General features: G+C 39.8%; 1 protein-coding gene across 7 annotated transcripts in view; it reads right to left on the bottom strand.

The window, feature by feature from the left end:
• Positions 1 to 9,615: 9,615 nt before the first annotated feature.
• Positions 9,616 to 22,098, bottom strand: part of POU6F2 (POU class 6 homeobox 2) — a 323,051-nt gene continuing 310,568 nt past the window's right edge. For 4 of the 7 annotated variants that reach the window (XM_072033296.1, XM_013095259.5, XM_021269146.4 and 1 more), the window contains one exon: positions 14,317 to 19,375. In XM_072033296.1, coding sequence (XP_071889397.1) covers positions 18,871 to 19,375 — 505 coding nt within the window. In that variant the 3' untranslated portion in view covers positions 14,317 to 18,870. Of the gene's footprint in view, positions 14,099 to 14,316; positions 19,376 to 22,098 lie in introns of those variants that run through there. The other 3 variants (XR_011806837.1, XM_072033298.1, XM_072033297.1) reach the window with 3 other exon arrangements.

The raw sequence follows: 22,098 nt of genomic DNA, 5'->3' as shown, positions 1-22,098 counted from the left end.
GAAGGGACCTACAAAGATCATCCAGTCCAACTGCCTGACCACTTCAGGGCTAAATAAACATTAAAGCACTTTATTGAGGGCATTGTCCAAATGTCTCTTGAACAATGACAGGCACAGGACATCAACCACTTCTCTAGCAAGCCTGTTCCAGGGCCCAACCACCCTCAGATAAATAAATGTTCCCAGGGCCCAGGTTTGAACCTCCCCAGTGCATTTCTGTGCTGCTCCCATGCATCCTGCCATGGGTGACCAGGAGCAGAGACCAGCACCTCACTCTGCGCTCCCCTCCCCAGGGCGCTGCAGAGAGTAGCAAGGTCGCCTCTTGGCCTCCTTTTCTCCAGACTGGAGGACCCAAGTATCCTCAGCCTCTCCTCATAGGACAGGCCTTGCAGCTCCTTTGTCAGCTTTGACACTCTCCTCTGGGACCTTAAGATCCTTAAGATCTGTTTCAAGGACCTTAAGATCCTTTTTATATTGTGGAGGCCAGAACTGTGCCCAGTATTCAAGGTGAGGCCGCACCAATGCTAACTATAGCAGGAGGATCACCTCTTTTAACTGGCTGTCTGTGTTGTCTTCAGTGCAACCCACTCCCTGGTCCCTTTCTGCAGGGCTGCTCTCCAGCCACTCATCTCCCGGTCTGTACCTGTGTCCAGCATGACTTTGTCCCACACGCACAACCCAGCATTTTCCTTTTTTCATCTTCATGCTGTCACCGAACATGCAATGCTCCAGTCTATCCAGATTCTCGTTCCTCCAGGGAGGGCATGTCCCAGTTCAGTGTGTCATCAACAAACTTGTTGAGGATGTACTGCACTCCTACTTTCAGATCATTAATAAAATGCTAAATTCCTCCTATGTTGGAGGAAGTACATAATAGGCACGTATAAGCGTATAATGTGAACTTACAGCTCAGTCATATCAGTGGGAGGTCTGGCACCTTTGTGTGCTTTGTCTGCGGTGGTCCTCTGAGAGCATGATAAGCCAAACTCAGTTTAGCAATTCAGTGGAAAGATAACTCAGGAAGTCCTTGACCCAATATACTTTCTTCTAGATTAACTAGCTGGGTGTTTACTACACAGTTAGACAATCATCAGAGCTGGTAGAAGAGCAAAAGATTGAGTATCTAGGAAAAAGTACTGGGGACAGAAGGACTAGAAGCAGGAACAAGCTACTCTGAAGACCTACAAGCTGTCACAGACTCAGCTTTATTGGCCAACCACACCCTTAAATTCAGAGCTATTGGATACTTAAAACTGGACAGCTGGAGCATATTTTTGTTTTGTTTTGTGTTTTTGCTCTTTTTTTTTTTTTTTTTTTGGCGGGGGGGGAGGGAAGGAGGAGGAAAGAAGATGCAAGTCAAAAGAAAAAAAAAAAAAAGGAAAAAACAACAACAACAAAAAGTAGGAAGGGTAGGTAGGTGGTAACTATCAGCTGGTGATCAATCAAGATCTTAAACTGCTGTGGCTGTTTCCACTGTGTGTCTGTGCCCACAGCAAGACTGGGAGTATGCAATCAAATTTCACACAGACACAGAATTTCTAGGTTGGAAGAGACCTCAAGATCATCGAGTCCAACCTCTAACCTAACACTAACAGTCCCCACTAAACCATATCCCTAAGCTCTACATCTAAACGTCTTTTGAAGACTTCCAGGGATGGTGACTCCACCACTTCCCTGGGCAGCCCGTTTCAGTGCCTAACAACCCTTTCAGTAAAGAAGTTCTTCCTAACATCTAACCTAAAACTCCCCTGGCATAACTTTAGCCCATTCCCCCTCGTCCTGTCACCAGGCACATGGGAGAACAGGCCAACGCCCACCTCAGTACAGCCTCCTTTAATGTACTTATACAGAGCAATAAGGTCACCCCTGAGCCTCCGCTTCTCTAGGCTGAACAAGCCCAGCTCCTTCAGCCGCTCCTCATAGGACTTGCTCTCCAGGCCCCTCACCAGCTTCGTCGCCCTTCTTTGGACCCGCTCAAGCACCTTGATGTCCTTCTTGTAGCGAGGGGCCCAAAACTGAACACAGTACTCGAGGTGCGGCCTCACCAGAGCCGAGTACAGGGGGACGATCACCTCCCTAGCCCTGCTGGTCACAGTGTTTCTGATACAAGCCAGGATGCCGTTGGCCTTCTTGGCCACCTGAGCACACTGCTGGCTCATATTCATCCGACTGTCCACCATCATTCCCAGGTCCTTCTCTGCCTGGCAGCTCTCCAACCATTCCTCTCCCAGCCTGTAGTTCTGCTTGGGGTTATTGCGCCCCAGGTGCAGGACCCGGCACTTGGCCTTGTTGAACTTCATACAGTTGACCTCAGCCCATCGGTGCAGCCTATCCAGATCCTCCTGCAGAGCCCTCCTACCCTCGAGCAGATCGACACACGCACCTAGCTTGGTGTCATCTGCAAACTTACTGAGGGTGCACTCAGTGCCGTCATCCAGATCATTGATGAAGATGTTAAATGTTACTGTTTGGTCTGTGTGCCTCATCAAGCCTCATTGCCCAGTCCTGCCTCTGGGTCCAAAGAAACACATATTTCTGATGTAGACAGTAAGGACAAGCCAGGAGAAGCAGAGGTTTCTTTGTCTAACCAGAGAAAGAGCCTCTCTGGTGACTCTATGGAGACCCAAGTGAAACATCTGCAAACTGCTCCTTGTCCAAAGCAAAGCTAACCCTGGTGCTAGGAGGAACCAGCCAGCAGGCTTCTCAGCCAGGGTCAGGTCCCACCATCCCAGAGAGAGGTGAACAGGGCAGGCTTGGGGAGGGCAAGTAGCTGGGGTCAGGACAGCTTCTTAGGCAAGTTCATGGTGATGAGGCAGGTTTGAGGCCATGCTGGGACATTGTCCTGTGGATCAGTCTGTGGGGAGCTGGAGATCAGCCTCAGGCCCCAGGCTGGGCTGCACTGGGGTCCTGGGCCATGGGCAAGGACTAGGGAAGGCCCTCAGGTGGGCAGGGCCAGTAAGGGCTGCTGGCGCTCTCAGGGCCCTGCTGGTATCACCCTTTGCAGTGGGTTCTCATCCTTGAGAAAACAAACCCTAGATCAAACTGACAAAGCCAGAAAATACAACCACAAATTGTGTTTTCCCTAGAAGGGAGATGGGGCAGAGATTCCTGCGGGCAAGCTGCCTTTCTGCCAGTCCTACAGAGCTTTTCCAGGATGGACCATCCTGCTCAACCTCTGTCTCATAAGATGGCTACTGTTTTTCAAGACTCTTTTTCAACTCAGAATTTGCAGGGGAGTGCCTTTAAAATTGCCTCCAGCTTTCCATATGTTTTCTAATATACACATACACAGGCATGCACACACACATTACCTACCAAGACAAATGCTGAATTCTAGAAACCAGAATAATTGCCAGCAGAGTAGAACTTTATTTTCAAATATGCAGACGTCTATGTTGGTTGCAAGTATTAGAGTTGGCGTGCTTTAAATGTCAACACCATTTTAACGTCTATAGAAGTCTGTAAAATTAATGATGAGAGAGATTCTTACTGCAAGTGTATTGGAAATGGCAGCATTCAGTTACCTGTAAATGTTAAAACATTGTCTACTAAGAGCTGACAAAGACAATCAGGAGATGCATGCCTTAGTTTGTCAGACATCCAGCCCCTGAAGACGTGTTCCAGCTCACTTTGCGTTCATCTGAACGTTTCGTCCATGGTGTCAGGAGGAGCAGTCTGGCCCGGGATTGTGATTACTTCTGCCATTCTAGGGAGAGTCTGTAGGGCACTTCTTTGGGGGTGCCCTGCCCAAATGCAAACACAAATCGTGTTTCAGTGTTCTGGAAGCTGTGGATGCATCCCTACAAGCTTCCAAGTGGCTGTTGGGATGGAAAATGTCATTGTTCCCAGAGCTAAATAAAGTAATTTATGTACTTTCATGTAAATAGCTCTATTACTTCAGATCATACTGGGTAGTGGAAAATAACCAACAGCCAACATCATTCAACACCAGTGCAGATTGCTTCAAGTAATTTCTAGTAGTGACAGGCTACCTTGACAGGATAATTTATGCTTGAATTTCATCTATTGCACAATATAACTTGCAGTTCACCACTGAACCGGACTCCTCCCCTGAATCTGAGAGGAAATCAGACCCCTCCTGATTTTCAAGTCTGAATACAGAGGTGGCTACTTTTACACCCCAGCAAGATGCTTCTGCTCTTTACCTTATTTGTGCTTTATGTAACCTCCCTCAAAGTAGCTAGTGAAGATAGTGCTTCTGCCCTTTGAAATTTTGTGTAAGTAAATGGTTATTTGAGTTTTAGACTTGGACAATAAAGATGGCACTGCAGCCCAAAATCTCAAATGCCTTCAGAAAGCAAGCACTGAGGGGGCTACTAATCAAAACTCACCAACAAATTTCAACACATATATGAGATTTTTTTTTTCCAGTTTTCATTCAACTCTCATTTATTGTTTACTGCCATTGATGCCACTTATAGTCTAATCTCCAAATTCTCACTTTCTTCCTTGCAGCTGCTCATAAGAGGTTTTATTATTTTAAAAATGTTCCAAAGGCAGATGTATAAATATCCTATCCCCACTTTCTTGCAACCCCTCCAAACAACAAACTTCTGTGAATTTTGTTCCAGGAGGATGTGTAAGAAAACACTTTGAAAAAAGTTGTTAGACTTTTATATGGTTATTTTATGTGTGCATTTCACTTTGCTGCAGGCAATGGCAGAAGAAAAAAAAATCAATCCATATTTGTGTGGAATGAAAAGATGAAAGGAAAAAAAAACACCTTCCAAAATAATTAGCTGTGTTGTGTAAGGAATGAAATCATCAAAAATACTTGACCTGTTCCCCTGCTGCTGCTGCCGCAGAGTCCTTAAAATACACAACACATTGAGAAAAATTGTTAGGAAGGTTTATTTCAGGGAATAGGCTGCTCTTGTTCTGGAGACAAGTGAAGGCTAGTCTTTTTCTAAAACATGGAACCTCCCGAGCTTTAATTTAGGGGTGAGTGCTTCAAAATGCAACTAAAGACAAAAATAACGTAGCAAAGCATTTCTTTAGAAAAAGATTAAGTGGGTCAACTATTCATTCAGCAATGGTTTCAAATGTGGCTGCAATAGCTACATCTGAAAATTTTATATGTATACTTCCATCTATGGCATGTTTGTATGTATCTATATATATAAACACACAAATATATATATTTGCATAAACACATATATATTCATTTGCATTTGTGTGAATATATATTCCTATATATGTATATGGTAATTGTGGTTAATCTCAGCATCCTTTCCTATATGACATTAATCTAGCAGCCTTTCCTGTTAAGTTTCTAAAAGATGCAGAAAGGAAATATAGATGGTTTGGTTGTAAGATACCTGAAAAACAGTTTATTTAAAATGGAAGGACATCCGAATGGTTTAAACATACAGCCTTACCATGACAGTGCATTAACAGTGGCCAACTCCAGCAGGAAAGATTAATGCTACTTATAAAAAGACTGGTGTAGAATGTTTGTTGTACTGCCAACAACACTGCATAGAAGGTGTTTTTTTTTGGTCCCTGGCAATGATTTTTGCACAATGTACTGAGTAATCATTGTCTACAATGCACTTTTTTTCCACCATAAAACTCGTAGAAGGGATAATATGGCCCTCATTTTTCCTCTGGCTTATAAGGAGAACGCTGAAATATATACCTCATGCCAGTGGTCCATAAACTCCAGTTGTGCTCAGGCACTATGCAACCTGAGGCTACAGAGATCAATAAAATTATTGAATCCACAAATACTTCTACAGTTAGACTTTTGTGGAGAATTTAGAGAAGCATATATCTGTATGTAGGAAAAATAGATGAAACAGCCATTGTTGGTAGGAGGAGCAAAGCCTGCTGGATTTAGACTGCAAGACAGCAAACATCAGAAATGCAATGTTCATGCTTTGATGCCACAGCAGTATAAATTCAAAAGATACAACACATTCAGGAAATGGATTTAAGGAGGATGGATGACTAGCTCTGGCAATTGCTAATAAGACACAGAATGTTTCCTGCCAAGGTCACTGGTTTTACTCCATTTCATTATCAATTATTAAATATCTCTTCCTCTTATTTATTAGTTTACAAGTTGTTTTCACATGAGGGACACCATTTGGTGTCCTATGTGAGGTGAATTGTTGATGACAAACCAGGTTCAAAGCAGAGCAGTATCTGTTACAGGAAAACTATTGTTACATTCGACATGAGCTTGCACTCTGTCAGGAGTCTCATGTGGAAGGACAAGGTCTATGCAGGTATGCAGGGGTATATAGATAGGCCTAGGCCTTTTTTTTTTTTTTTTTTTCCCCTCTCTTGTTGTAACTGCTATATCATATATAGAGAACTGCAGGTCTTGATTTTTCTACCCGTCTGATACTTTACATATGCAATAAACTCCTCCTAGCCTGGGTTGCAGTGAGTGTCAGCAATTGGTCAACAATTGGCTTTCTACTCAGATGTGCTCATGTCCAGGTCCACTTTACCTTATGAAATAAAAATCATGAATTTTAATTTTTCATCTTCACCAGAATGGCAGCTTAAGTTAGAATTTATGAGACTGAGAGACAAAGAAGAGCTTTGGTCATGTCATAATGTTAAAAAATTAATAAAGAAAAAGGGCAAACTGCTTCAATATTGATATGGAAAACAAGATCACATTTCAGTTCTTCTCACAGAATTCTGTATTCAGGGGAAACAATCTCTGAGGTTCATTAAGAAAAATACAGGTATTTCTGGCATGTCAGTCCTCTAACAAATAATTCTCCTTCTTCAAAACAGATATGGCGTGTTCTTCATGTTGCCAAAGGAAAATAAAAGATTAAATATTACTGAGAGGATGTAAGAGAGCAGAAAATTCAAAGCACAATCATAGGTGGTGTGAATCTCCCTAAAGGACATGCTGAAACACTGAGGCAGAGAAGAGTTATCTGCTTTTTGGGAGGAGGTGCGGGGGGGCTGAGTGTTTGGATCCAGATGACACTTCTGTGCTCAGCCTTTTCCTCATTTCTTTCTTTTTGCGCCTTTGCCTCCAGACTGCCAGTGGAGCAGCTTGTGTAATTGCTCTTCAACATGTTTCAGTCAGAGTGAAGTGGGTTAGCTAGAAAATTGGGATACCAATTGTTTGTTGAGGTTGTCCCAACTGAAATGAGTTAGTGAATGAGAACAAGAGAGTATCTGCTGCAAGATCTGAAGAGGCAGCAATGTTAGGCAGGTGGGTATAGGGATGAAAACATGGGTAGTAGCCTATTCTACTATTGAATATGTTTGCAGACCGCATTTGTCTACGCAAAGATAAATGTATGGATCATTGTCTTCTGAAAATTGTTGCCTAGTTGATCTGGGTGTCAGGGTGTTGGGGAAGACTCTACATCGCATCTGCCAGCTATATTCATAGTCTTTGACTCCAGTTAGGTTGTGCCATAAACATCAAAGGCAGAAGAAAGTTGTGGATGAAACACAGAAGAATTTGAAGGAAAATCACTAGGACTGACTGAGCAAAGGGGGAAAAAAATGTATGTTGATTATCTGGACTATACTTAAGAATGATCTTACCAGCTCATGAAAGAAAAGGTCTCCAGAACTGTGTGTTAACTTAATCAGCTGTATTTCTTAGCTAAACTTGCTAATTTATCAGTGCATATTAGATTTTCCATTATAGAGACAGCAAGATCAGCTCCCTGGTGTCTCCCAGCTCCTCAGTGCCCATAGCTGAGGAATGAATTTGCTCCCTTACCTGTATCTCCCATACTGGCATACAAACTGCAGCTACAGTGCCAGGGTAACCTCAGATCATGAGCTGGGGAACACATGCTCGGGGCGCCTGCATTGCTGGTGTCCTAACCCATCCACAGTGTCTGTGAGCAGGTAGCTTGTGAGGGTGCACCCCCAGTGCAGAGAGCTGCCTGTAAGGGTGGTGGTGCTTCATTTACCCTCACAGTACTTGTGGCTTGTGCCATGCTCCACAGTAGGGACAGCGTGGGTTTTTGTTGTTATTGTTGTTCGAAGATAATCCTCACTGCCAAGCGCAATCAACGTTTGTTCTGAAAATTTGAATTGGATCTGGATTTGCTGGCCTCCTCTAACCCGTTTGACTGCACAGGTGCTGAAGGCAGCGAGCTTCAGAGATTCTTTGAAAGCAGATGAGCTTTAAAAGAAGAGGACAGCATTGAAAAGAAATGTCCAAATACTGCCCACTTCTGGAACCAACACTCAAGCAGCCAAGCAACAAAGCTAACTAAGGTAAACTTACAACCTTGTCCGCTTGAATATTTTCCCCAGTTTAAATAAACTGTATCCAGCATGCAACTTCTTGCTGACAACAGCAAATAAAAATGGCCTCAAGCCTGCTGCAGATTTAGTAAAACTAATGAATGAAAATTAGTGTCGTCTCCTGTGTTCAGAAGTAACTTATTTTTCTGATTTGAACCCTGAGCCAGAAAAACACACTTTCTAATAAAATACCTCATAAACAGTTTCTACTTGGAGGCTATTCCCTGCCTTTTAATCACATTTCCAGTGCAATAGGAATGGAACTTTTATTATTATTATTATTCAGCTGGAAACTTTTTCCCCCCTAACTTACAGTGTAACTACTGCAGCAGAAATGGAAGTGACAGACTGCCTTCTTTTAAACATAGCACCTCTCCACAATAAGAAACAGTATTAAAGAAGAAAAAGGCCTACCTGTTGTGCTGGGAAAAGGTTTGTGCCCATTCATTGTAATTTAAATACCCCCCTGCAAGATTTCCTCCTCTGAAGAGGTTATCAGTGGGCTTTGTGAAAGGAAGGATGTGAGACCAGACAGCCCAGTGGTCCTTGCTTGTATGCCTGTTCCAAGGCATTGGTGAACAGGGCTGTAAATCACATGAAAAATACGCAGCACTGAAAGCATTTGGACTAATGAAATCTCTTTTCCTAGGGTGCACATCTCCTAGTGACTTGTGGGTTCAGTGTTATTATTTTTTTTTTTTTCCTCTACAATTGAGGATTTTATAGAAGGGCAGTCTTTTTCCCAGCCCCATGTTGATTCTCTGGTGTTGAATAAGGGTTGAACTTTCCACAGCCTTTTTCTCTTCTGGGACTCTAATCTGCCTCTTTCTTCTCTAGGGTATTTGCATTAAACCTGTAGGAATTTAGCTATCTGTGAGGCTTATTCCCTTCTATCAGGTTAGTTTGAGACTGGCCAATGTTGTAAAGATTAAAATGTAGTAACTGAATTGAGATTAAAACTATATAAAATCTAAGTAGATGAAGAGAGCAAGCATGCAATGAGTTGTTTTTTTGATGTCAAGCTAACACAGCTACATAAACATTTAAATACATGCAAAACCGATCACTTACCTGAGACATGATGGTAGATGAATAAACTGGGATGGAGATGCTGATTTTTGTACAGATACATTCACTTCTAAAGATCACAGAGTATGTTTACATAATTAAAATAGCAAACATCAACTTGTATACAATCAAAAATTAATTACCTATGCCATGTGATTCTTTGAAAATGGACAATGCATTCCTATTCTCTAAAAACTGTGAATGATTAAATATCAAGGAGAATTTAAATTAGTTTTGGGAAAATTATTTTTATTACTCCAGTGAAATAGTCTTAGGCTCAACATTTACCTTTAAAATTTTTTATTTTGTTCAGAACAGACAGGTTTCAATTTTATCATGAAATTCAATCATTTTCCAGCCATAAATGTAACTTGTCATATTCTCATCTTCAGTTGATGTCTGGGGCCACAGGACCTGCTTTTGATATCACACCTTTAACCACAGCAGAAGAAAGTATATTATAAATAATACAGACTCCTCACAGGCTTGATGTACAGTGAATGTATGCTCAGCTGATACCAAGCAATTGATAGGCTTTTATTACTGTGTACAGCTATTCTAACACATCTTAGGAAGAAACATTTTCTGTCAGTTTTGCCTTCTTCTTCATCCTCTCTCTCTCTCTCTCTTTTTTTTTTTTTTATTTAAACAAAAGACTGCCAGTTTTTATTTTTTTTTCCTTTCTCAGAAGTGGTCTTTTTACATATTACCCATTGAGTAAATTCGTTGATGATATTGTGAGCTGTAAAGTGCATAAATTGGTGTGGATATTTGATCCCTGATCTTTGTGTTCATCAGTCTGTTTGTAAAGACCATCTGATGAGTTTTGATGCCCAGGCTGGCTGATGATGCTCAGAGTCAGATTGCTGAGGCACATACTTGGCATTATATATACAGCAGGCATGAGATGGTACTGCTGTAAGGTCTCTTATTAGTGGTCAGTATGTAAATTTGTTAGGGTACCTTCAGAAGGGAGGATCTTAAATGCAGTGCAACAAATGAGTGTTTTTAAAAATTTTTAATAGCTCATTTCTTTGCATTTATCCTGTTTTCCCCACATTGCCCCCAAAATTATCTTCATCAGCAAGTGTTTCTGGCAGCAGTCTGTGGAGCCATAAACCACTAGCTGTACTGACCTCAAAAAGAATATGCACATACCTTTCCTGTTGAGATATAGTCCCTTCTGATTTTTTTTTTTTTTTTTGTATTTCAAAAACAGTAAAGGACATATCAGGATATACTGATGGATGAGCTAGAAAAAGTGATAAATATGAGTATTGATTCACAAATGCCTGGGATAGGTCCAGTCCTGTGAAGATTTCCACGTCACTAAAAGTATCTGTGAAAATAGCATCAAAATATCAGTAATAGTAGTTAGGCAAATAAAGTTGTTTACATTACACACTTGCAAGATCAGTCCCCCAAGTTTCCACAACTAGTTACTGAGAGTAGCAGCTAGTATTCAATAAATGACTGCTTTTCTTCAGGTATCTTAACTTGGATGAATTTTGGGGGTCATTTTGGATATAGTTTCATGCTCCCTTGTTTAAGAAGACATGAACTGAAAATATCAAAAGGACAGAGGCAAGACGGTAAAAAAAAACACAAAAACAGTGGAGTGCCTTCTTTGAGAAAAGAAATTAAAGGGTCTTCATGCCTTTCATAACAGTTGGTAGTGAAAAGACAAATTTTATACAGACAGGAAAGGTGTCAACAATGGAAATGTACACAAGATGTTTAAAGATAATAGCATTAAAAACTAGTGGGAAAGACTGACTGTCAACACAAGTTCTTCAACGAATTAAAAAAAAAAAGAAAAAAGTATGAGCATGCAGAGGTTACACACTGCAGCTGGGGACTTCACAGTGGTAGGGACAGTGCCAACTCCCCCAGGATCAATTGCAAGTCACCAGACAATTCAGATGTGTGCAGTGTCACCAACTTGTTCACTGTCCTTCAGCATCTTGGGAACATTTGAGGAACCAACCTGGGACCATCTCTAAGAGAGGAAATAGAGGAACCAACCTGGGTCCATCTCTAAGAGAGGAAATATCTCCCACAAAGTGGGAGATATTCTTGTAGATGATAAGCTGGATAGGGCATGGAGTTTTTGTTAATTGAAAGCCAGTGGCTTGTTAGCTGAATGCCATCAGTACGTGGCATTCGAACAGAAGGAAGGAAGTCCAGGCCTGGTGGAGGTCATGGTGGAGACCACACCACAACTTAAAGCTGCTGTGCCACAGAAACAGGATCTCATGCTCTTTTGGGACAGGCCTATTTGTGTAGTCCCTAACAATTTTAGTTAAAGCCATTTTTAGCTGCCCCTTGAGCTTGTGTGTGTGTGTGTTTGTGGCCTGAGCCAAGACCTACCCACAGTGAGTGTGCATGTGCGTATGGCTTTTGCACTGAGAAATCAGCTGGTGTTCTGACTTGTGGCCACTGGTCATGCCTGCTGAACAAGTAGTTCAGTGTCCTCATGAACACAAGAAAACAAAGGACTTAATATTACATGAGCTGCTCCAAGCCTCGCCCTGCAGCTGCACTGGCTGATTAGTCAAAGCTTCTGCTGGCATTTCAGAAGAAACCAGAGCTGTTGGGTCTCAATTAAAAGTCATGGTCACTGCTGCTGAGCTACATGGTGACTCTGCTCAGTCCTGACCACTTTTGTCCACTGTGCGGCAAAAATACAACTGTAAAGGACTGCAAACAACAATAACCGAACAAACCCAAACCTCCAAGTCTGCAGAGCAGAAGGAGAGAGAAGGGGAAATAAATCAACAACAACAAAAAACCATCACCTCCTTACTCCTTAATCTAAATTATTTTCAAGAACATCATGATCTCATATGGGAACAATTCATATTGAATCTGAATTCTCAGATTAAAAACCAAACCCCAAGAGACCCTTTCCTCTTTATCAGTCTGTTTGGCTCCCTGAATGCTTTCTTAATTGAAGTTTCAGTCAGCATAAGATAATTTTTTCTTACTAAAACCCTGCTAATACTATAAGTTTTTCTTCCAGATAAAATTTAGACTGTGACCAGTCATAAAGTGGTTGCACAGGGGATTAGGCCACATACAAACAAGTCTTCACTGTGTAGTTCTCTTGGTTCCAGCTTTCTTTCCATCTCACCTGACTTAAGGGACGGACAGGGCACAGGAATGACTTATGATTGTGTGATAAGAATACTGCAAATATGTTCTTTTCTGCAAGAAGTGTAAAAGAGAGACCATGGAAAGAATTGTGCTTCTAAAGATCTTTGTCCTTAATGTTGCATTTAGGGAGCTGCAGACTACTGCCATAGCCATGTTCTAGAAATATGATGTTTAAGCAGTCAGTATGGGGTGTGAGGTCTTACAGTTTCATTTCAGCAGGATCTATTTTGAGCTTTCAGTGATCAATGTAAAAGTAATTGATTCAATTTGCAAAATCACTGTTTCATGTGACAAAACAGATCCGGGTAATTTAAGTAATGGTAGGTAGGATCATGTGCCTGTGAGGCACCTAAAATACATAAAATAAGACCCAAGGATAAACTTCTGCATTTTTAAGTGGGTGGGGGGAAGAAGCCTTTAATCTATGTTTACTTTGTGCTTTATCACTATAGAATGAAACTATACATTTTCACATTTTAGTGCCTTCTGGGAAAGCACATAGGGTTAGTCTTCACATCCTTGTATCATGTAAGTAGATGGGTCTGAAATATGGCTGATGAATGGTGTAAGCACTCCCTGTGCACAGGTGCTGTGTAGAAACCTGTACTCACCACTTCTGAACAGAAACGGGTATATCATGCCTTATCCCATGGAACAAATAAATGACACTAAATAATATTAATATGTGACTTCAAATCGTCATGGTACCCTAACAACTTAGTTCTCCTTGTTCTCAACTTCTGTTTGGCTTTGGACTCAGCTGCTTTTGTGTCAGACCAAAGAAAGCTTTCTGCACTTAAAAGCTTTACTAATTTTTCCACGTATACAAGCTGGTCTAACAAAAGATTATATCTCTATTATCTCTGCCCTGCTTATAAAGAGAGTATCATCATGTCTACAGGAAAATTACCTTTCTCTCCTTCACCTTATACATATCTCTGAAAATGTAGTAAAAAATGAACAGACAAGGGAAATTGCCATCTGGAAAAAATCAGGATAAACAAATATCCCAGATATTCCCGGAATTTTAGGTTTAAGTGAATATTTTATTTTCCTTTTTGATTATTCAATATATGGTATTGGAAATGTAAAACAATATTTAACAAAATCAGAGGAAAAATCTTCAAAAGTGTTGTTCCCAAGTGTTAAACAAAATGTTCTAATACTGTCAGAACTTCTTTTTCTAGGCCTTGCCCCCACAAATTTATAAGAAAAAATGAATTTATTTCTCAAAAATTGTTAGTGTTTCAGAATTACACATTTAGGCAGAATTCAACATGACTCAGTGCAAATGGCCTGAACAATGGGCATTTCTGCTACCTAACATCATCATCACTAACAAAATGAGTAAGATGTGTAGGAATAAGTAAAAAAAATGAGCTTCAAGAGCTCTGCAAAGACATGGAAGCCATTTGAAAGGCTGAACCAAGCTCACTGCCATACTCCCTTTCCATTGCTTACCTGGCTTTGCTATGGGAGCTGGGGGGTACTGGGAGATTCACCGGCTGGGGACTTCACACCCGCTGTGCTCCTCTCAGCGTGGGTGATAAAACACACTCACCTGCATGACTCTGCAATATTCCTTTCACAGATCCTCTGCTTGGCATATCTGTGGAGAAAATAAGACATCACCAATGTACATGCCCACTCGGGGTACAGAAACAGCGTTTAGTTTTGCAGATAAAGTGATGCTCATCGGTGCAAATGGATTTTCATTCTTCCTTTCTTTTACGCATTTAGCTATTTTTGTATTGAACGGATGTGAAATTACATGAGCTCTGATGATGTGAATAATGCATGAGATTTAAGACAAACACATGAAAGGAGCTTCTTTTTCATGTCAAACAATTCTTTATTTTTTATGGTACAAATTAAAAGTGACAGATCTGAAGCTGTTAAGAAATACACAAAGTGCAGCTTTACTGACCATACAGATATTGCTCTAGATTAAGTACAGTTTTTGTCAGTTTTTTATTTTTTATTTATTTACTTATTTTTCATGTTAAGCAACCTGTGCAGATAAATCAGCTTTGGTTTCAAAGTCAGAGTAGTAAGGAGCTTTTAAATATCCAGTTTGGTTTCTTGGTCACAAGTCCACCACATCAACTCCTTTTGGAATTATTAGCATTTTTTTAACAACACAATACAGTCCATTTTGTACTGCCATCTTTCCCGATGCATGCTCCATGCATGGAAAAACAGATCTCTTTGCAGTGCTTCATAAGTGACCCTGGTGACCATTCTGTAGATTATAGCACATAGGACAAAAATAATAATAATAATTGTAATAATAATAATAATAATAATAATAATATCACTTTTTAACAATAAATAAACAAATGTGCCCCACATAATCTCAAGTTGGAAACAAGCAAACCACATGACAAAAAGCTCATTACAAAATGTTATCCAAACAGATTTTACAGTCAACCATGACATGGAAATTAACTTCCTCTCTTATCTTCTTATTTGAATGTTGGTCAATAACTGGGTACAAGTAGAGTGCTGAGGTAAAACACTGATGAACAGTTTTATTTTTGTATTTCTTTTTTTTTTTTTTTTAATAGTAACAGTTTAGTATTGCGAGATTGTCAGCAACATTTAGCCATATCTATACAATGTGCATATACCTACATACATTGAGCTTTGGTCCAGCATTGAGAAGACGAGCAAAGGCATTTTACATATTTCTTTTTGGTTATAGCTTGAGTTCTTTGATACGCCTCTACTTGTTCCTTCCTAGCTCCTTTTTGCTTTCTTGTTCTCCCTCTCCCTCTCTCTCTTTTTTTTTTTTCTTTTTTTTTTTTTCTTTTTTTTTTTCCTTTTTTTTTTTTCAATAATAACATAAAGAAACTGGAACTGTTTGAATGCATTTGATTTCTTCAACTGTCCAAAATAGCTTTTTAGTGAAAAAACATAAAAAGACAAAATCAGAACAGCAAGTGAACCCTTGGTTCATTATTCAAATAATAACTATCTCTCTCTCTCTATATATATTAAAAAATTCAATGATCAATAAATTGGAAAACCATTAAACCTTCACATATGACTGAAGAGACTTTTGTTTCATTTGCTGGTAGCAATCTATCTTTTAGTCACATGCAAAATTAAAAGGTATTCAAATGTAATTGATACATGAAATTTGTTTACAAATGGAAACCAGAAATGTTACCGGTAACAAAATAAAACAAAATATTTATGGCCCCCCAAAGATGTATGACTCACATGTAATTTGTCTTCCTAAGAATCTGTTCAGGCACCATTTATGCCTCATAGCAAAAATTTATTTATAAAAAAATTAATATAAGAAGCATTACAACACTTTATAAATAATTTACAAAACATAATACAAAATTAGAAAACTGTAAAAAAAAATCACTGCACATGAATGGTTTTAAGACTGTGGGATGAACATCATTTTTTCTTCCAAGCTGGCGATTTATATTTATTTTACATTTTCACTGTCCTAGTTATATCCTTCTGATATGTACTGTGGAACAGAAAAGAGCTTATATAACTGCTGCCAGCATAGTTTTAAACATTTAGTAGCTTTTGTACACCGTTTAACTAACTTTTCTTCTAGGGGGACTTTTTCTTCACAAAATTTAGCACAATCCCTGGGAGAACTGGAAATTTAGATTTTAGACAACAAATGGTTGATGTTTTTGTTCCCAGGCTGTTGATGATAGGGGCAAAGGGAGGGCATACGGTCTCTAGGGTGGACGAACAGGTAAAATGTTCATGGCATTAATGACCAGACAATTAGCAGCATACTGGAGACATGGGTAGGGCTTCAGGAACATCCACTTCCAAATTGGTATCTGTTCTTCCTTGCGTCCCTGCTGGCTTCTGGGTGGTCTCCTGACCATTATGTAAATCAAATTGTGGCCATAAGTTTAGCTCTGTTTGGTATAGATATCAGAGATATATATATCCACGGATAGAGGTATCCAATGATAGAGGGGGGAAAAAGAACCCAGAGGGTCAGATGTTGCTGTGAGGCTATTTCACATGCTCAGCTTGGGTAAAGTGGCTTTTTTGTCCCTCACACAATTTACCTGTGGTTGCTTATTTTTTTTTCCCCCAACAGATAATTATATATCAACAGTCGGAAAAGAGTCAATAACAATTCACACTCTCCTCCTCATAAAAGCAATACTGAAAATATCCTTAAACATACCCTGCTGAAGCTTAAAGCCTAAAATGCATTCACTGGACATGAGCCCAGCCCCGAGTACTGGATCCTCAGTGCTCTCCAACGTTGACCTTTGGGAGCGCTCACGTTTAGATGCAGTTTCTGGCAGAGATGACTATCTCTGAAACCTTAAAACTCTACCAGCCGTGCAGCAAATACCCTATGTTACAAGGCAAATCCCATTAATAAAATAGTGAGGGCCAGATTCAAAGCCCAGTGAAATCAGTGGAAGCCCCTTTCTTTCACTAATTTTTTTTTGAGCTCTTGAAAACGTAATTTTGTAAGAGGGGTGCTATTTGAAAACCCCAGTACTTTGTAAGTTTTCTTCAATGTCTTGGCTAGACAACCAAAAATCCAGTACAATGATCCTGAGGTCAGTGAATGCAATCAGGAGTTATACCAGCAGAACTTTTACTCTACTTCCTCTACAGTAAGTTGAACCGAATGTCAGATGTTAATTTGTGGTAAGCCCTGATCATGAGGCAGCTCACATCCTAACAATGGGCTAAAGTCCAGAGGCTGGAGCAGAAATCAGCACAAGACGAAAATTGCAGGTAACCTTCATGGGCCACCCATAACCCATCCAGAACCTTTAAAAACCTCCATGTGAGCCTTGGTACACTCCTAAGTCCAATGATCACAGTATTTTAGAAGATGCTTGTCCCATCAACATGGAAGTCATAGAAAGTTGCCTTTAAAGGAGAATTCACCTGAAACACTGCAGGTGACCAATCTCACTATTTCCAAAGGATATTCAATGGGTTTCCTAAATTAAGATTGCTTAATCTAGCCAGTGATCACAGCAGATACCTGCAGAAACCCACCCTCCCATTGAAGAATTCAACAGGGCAAACATAAATATTGGGATGACCAAAAAGGCAGAAGGAACCAAGCACTAACAGTGAGGCAGTCCACTGTAATGTAATGATCAGACCATCCTCATCACTTCTTGGTCTGCTTGTTTTCATCAGAATCTCAAGAAATTTCTTTGGCTAGCAGACTTTGGAGAGAAATTGCTTCAAACAGAACTATGACATAGATGCAGTACTGAACCAAGTGTGTAGTTTATGTTTATACTACAAAATGAGTTTTGGTAACCTCTCCAGGTTTGTGGCCAAAGGACAGAGAAATCCCAAGCTATGCAGTTGACAATAAACACAATGTTCAGTGTGAGCTAACAGTTCATCAGACACAATTCTAATCCTTCCTTCCTTGTCCTCTATTGCATTTCAGCATATCAATATAAAAGTGTTTAGGTTGCACTTTTCTTTTTAAAAATCTTCAAAGAGTACTGGGTTATGAGGGTATGGGGAAGGAGTGGAGAATGAGCTCAGGGTAGAAGGCAGCAAAAAGAGTCAGAAAAAAAAAATTAAAAAATATAAATGCAAACCAAGATTTACACCCTTAGAAGAGAAATACCAAACCCCGCAAATCACAATAAAAACAAATGATTTTTGGCACCCAAACACTTGGAGATTGCAAAAATGTTGACTAAATGCAAACAAAAGAAACGGAGGTGACCAAGATGGAATGGCTTTAACACCTGTTTGTACACACCTGCAGGGGGTATGATCAAGGATGAGAGAAATTAATCCTGTTGTTTTTATCTTTTCAAAATACAAATGTAAAAATTCATAACACAATTTTACACCCATAAAAGAGTAGACTAACAATCTAGTTTGCAATGCCATGTTTCTGACTTTGGTTAATAGTTTTCATAGTGAATCAGCACTTGATACCTGAAAGGCTACAATCACTCCTCCAGGTGGCAGGCTTGTATTCTCTTTTAAACAGATAAAAGTTTTTTCTTTTTTTTTTTTTTTTCTTTTTTTTTTTTCTTTTTTCCTTAAAATGTGTTCACATTTTCATAATATACAGAAAAAAGTAAGCAGTTATTTGGTTTACTTTAAGTCCATTAAAAAAAAACTGGCTTTTTTTTGGGGGGAACTAATTCTACGACACACACACACACACTAAGTGTTGTGTAGCTTTTTGTTTTGTTTTTATATAGGAAAACCCATGGACATTTATAAACTGTTCTGTCCTTCTTGTAGTTTTCTCAGTCTTTTACTTACAAGGGTGATGAACAGGTATTTTCAAAGTTCGAATGGTTACATTTCTGTTGGTGCAGTTTTTTTTTTTTTTTTTTTTTTTTTTTTTTTGTGTGGTTTTGATTTGTTTTGCTTTTAGGAGTTTTCTTCCAGAGAGTCTGTTAAGGGCTCCATAGGAACTGCTGTCGCAGGCTCGTGTTGTTTCAAACGTTTAATTGTGTTCTTCAGTGCTTGCCTCTTATTGCAGAACCAAACTCTAACTACTTCCCGGTCATAGTTCAGTTTCTCTGCAATCTCTGTCATTTCCTGCCCAGAGGGGTGCGTGTTCTTCTCAAAGTGGGCATTCAAGATCTCAAGGGCTTGTGGCGTGAATGAGGTACGCCTCTTGCGCTTTTTGGATGGTTCGCTTCCGATAAACTCGGTAAGGTTCTGCATACCTGCTCGATGGCGGGCCTCAGCCTCAGCCATCCACCGCTCAAGCACCGGCTTTATCTTCTGGGCACTTTTAGGGGTGATGTCCAGCTTTTCAAACCTGGCAGGATACAAAAGGCCAGGGTTCAGTTTGGCTGTCAGACTGCTAGCTATAGTGTTCTCTTGGGCTTCCTGTGGTAGGAAAAAGTGGCTTCTCAGGATGGTGTGTCTGAGGGAAAATTGAGAAAGAAGAGTCTTACACTGATGCTCTGCCAGGGTGGGACTTCCTGCCTGCCTGACTAATTGACTGGCAGAGGTAATTTACAATGGATTACGAAAACTATCAGATAGGTATATCTATAAATATAATTATATAGCTAGATATTTATTACAAAACGAACACTACAACAAAATTCTAAGCACACTAAGTAACACAGGTTATGCGTACCATTTTCATATTTCTGATGATCTTCAAAACCCTTAAGGCTAAGTCTAATTACAGGAAATGACATCAAAGGCAATTGATTTTTATCATCTCATCCTTGCGATTAATCCCTTTGTTTTCTCCCCATTACCACCTTGTCCAAATACCACAGCTTTAATAATACAAACCAATGGCAGTTACTAGCCTCTGAATATCAAGTTTCCTTTCCTTTCATTTTTCAGCAATTTTCACTGTTTGCAAGTTAACGCTATATCCCTTTTCTGGGTTGGAAACAGATTCCCATAGCTCCGGTGGTGTTCATCTGAAACAGCTGGACACTTTGCAATTATCTTGACTACCCCCACAATGCGCAAAGACAGACTCATGTTTTCCAGATGAAACCCAACATAATAGTCTACTAATATGCTGTGGCACCAAGCTGGGTTTATTGTGGGATTTCTACAAACTGTACCAGAATGATATCATTTCCTGTAAATGAAGTCTTCTATATATCATTTTGCCATCAAAAGTATTTTGCCAAACCAGATTTTACAAGTATTATAAAACATCTGGAAAAGCAGCTACACAAAGCTTTAATCCTTTCAAAAACAAGCAGAAGAGCTGAGTTCATTCTTCAGTTCTTATAAGTACTTGTTTCTTTCATTTATCAAGTTCATCCTCTCTTGCTATGCATTAAAAAATCATCCTGGTTCCTCTGATGCCACCCATTTGTATTTCTCCACTTCACCTACGTCCACACCATCATACGTTGCCGCATTTAACACTGCAGAAAGGTGACAATTATTGCACGGTGTTGCTGCCCTCTCCAACCCACCCAGTGCTCAAACACTGCTGCTGTTGCTAATCACAACGTGCCTGGGAGGTGAGACTGACCGAATCAATGCTTTTGTGCAAAACAACTTGGTGGCTGGAGTTGGTGATTTTTAGTGTCTATATTCGGCATGTGGCAGCTGCAAAAAATACTTCAGCAAGGAACAAAGCATTTCTCACAAACAAAGAATGAGACAAGAAATAATTTCAAATAGTAACATGGCAAAGAATTTGTAACCAGTTCCTGGCATCCTAACGTGGGATCGACTGCATGGTGTCCTTCCTTGGTGTCCAGTGATATTTCAGTCAGAAGCGTATGTTTTAGAACTCTTTGTGCCAAGTTAAGACAGTGCCATTATTTGCATGCAGAACATACCGGCATAAGTGGTGTATTGCTGATATGACCTGCAAAGGGCACTGGAAGACTCTACTTCTGCCTCCAAGTTGGTTGTTCAACTTGCTTACCTTACTGCCCTTTCCATTATCCTGGAGTTTATATTGAATCTCCTTTGTTACCATTAAAAGAAATGTTAAACCTACTATTTACAAGGAGTGGCAAACTGCCACTGAAGCAGCATGTCTTGGTGCTTAACAAGAAATGCACAGTCATAGCAGATTATAACACCCCAAAATGAGATCCATTTGTGAGGGTCAAAGGAAGGAAAAAAAAAAAAAAAGAAAAAGATAACTTTGCATGTATCTGGGACCAGCTTTTGCATCCAGTTCTGTATCCTGTTCTGAGCCATTTACCCCTCTAAGGGGGCAAAATTTGCCCTCTGTCAAAGGTCTCCACATTTAGGGTTTTAGTTAGCCATGTCTGTGCTCCAACTTCCTCTTTATTTGGGTTTTCATGATAATAGATTAGTGAAGAAACTTTCTCTTAGTAAAATTCAAACCATCCCCAGTGGTTTTCTCAGACATGAGGTAGGTGGAGGAAATGAGGACACAGCAAACTAGACAAAAGCAAAGGAAACTGCAATTTATCACTTAAAAGTATAGTATGTTAAACAGCATCTTAAGGCTACAACAAATTGGCAATTGCTAAAAACTCCACCTGTTTTAGGCATTCTTTACCAATTGGCCATACAAAAGAAAAAAAATATTAATTCTTAGCAACAGGGAGCAATAGCATTCATATCATTGGCATTGCTTGTTAGTGTTGATACTGCAGTACATGTTGTTTGGTATAACGATATACAAGTCTTGAAACAAATTTCCCAGCAGTAGTATCCTTGTATAGACTGAATAAAGGTTATTTTCTACAGGGAGGTATCTTATAAGAAAAAACAGTAGGGGAGGCCATAGAAGTGAGAGGATCCTATGGAGCTTTTTGTATTTAACAACAATCAATGGGTTTTATGGAAAATCATTGAGCAAAATGTGAGCTGCAAGCTCACTACCCCATACTGATGTTATTTATAACCTTAGTCTTAAACTGCAGGAAAAGTACACTTCCGTTCTATGGGGAATACATTAAAAATATAAAGAGCAGATAAAAAGACAGAGCATTTCATGGATCACCAATAACAAAATCCACTTAAATGAGCTTAGAGTTGGTTTCTTGGCTTTCACTGATGGAGGACTATAAGGCATTGCCCAAGAGGAAAAAGCTGTTACCTAAGTGTGTTTGTTACCTCATGCATAAACATGGGATTACTGTAACACACGTACGTGAATATACGGTGTTTGCTTCTAAC

This window comes from Anas platyrhynchos, chromosome 2 (genome assembly GCF_047663525.1).
Source record: "Anas platyrhynchos isolate ZD024472 breed Pekin duck chromosome 2, IASCAAS_PekinDuck_T2T, whole genome shotgun sequence".
NCBI lineage: Eukaryota > Metazoa > Chordata > Aves > Anseriformes > Anatidae > Anas > Anas platyrhynchos.
The sequence above is the reverse complement of the archived record's forward strand: the minus strand, read 5'-3'. Positions and strand labels throughout refer to the sequence as shown.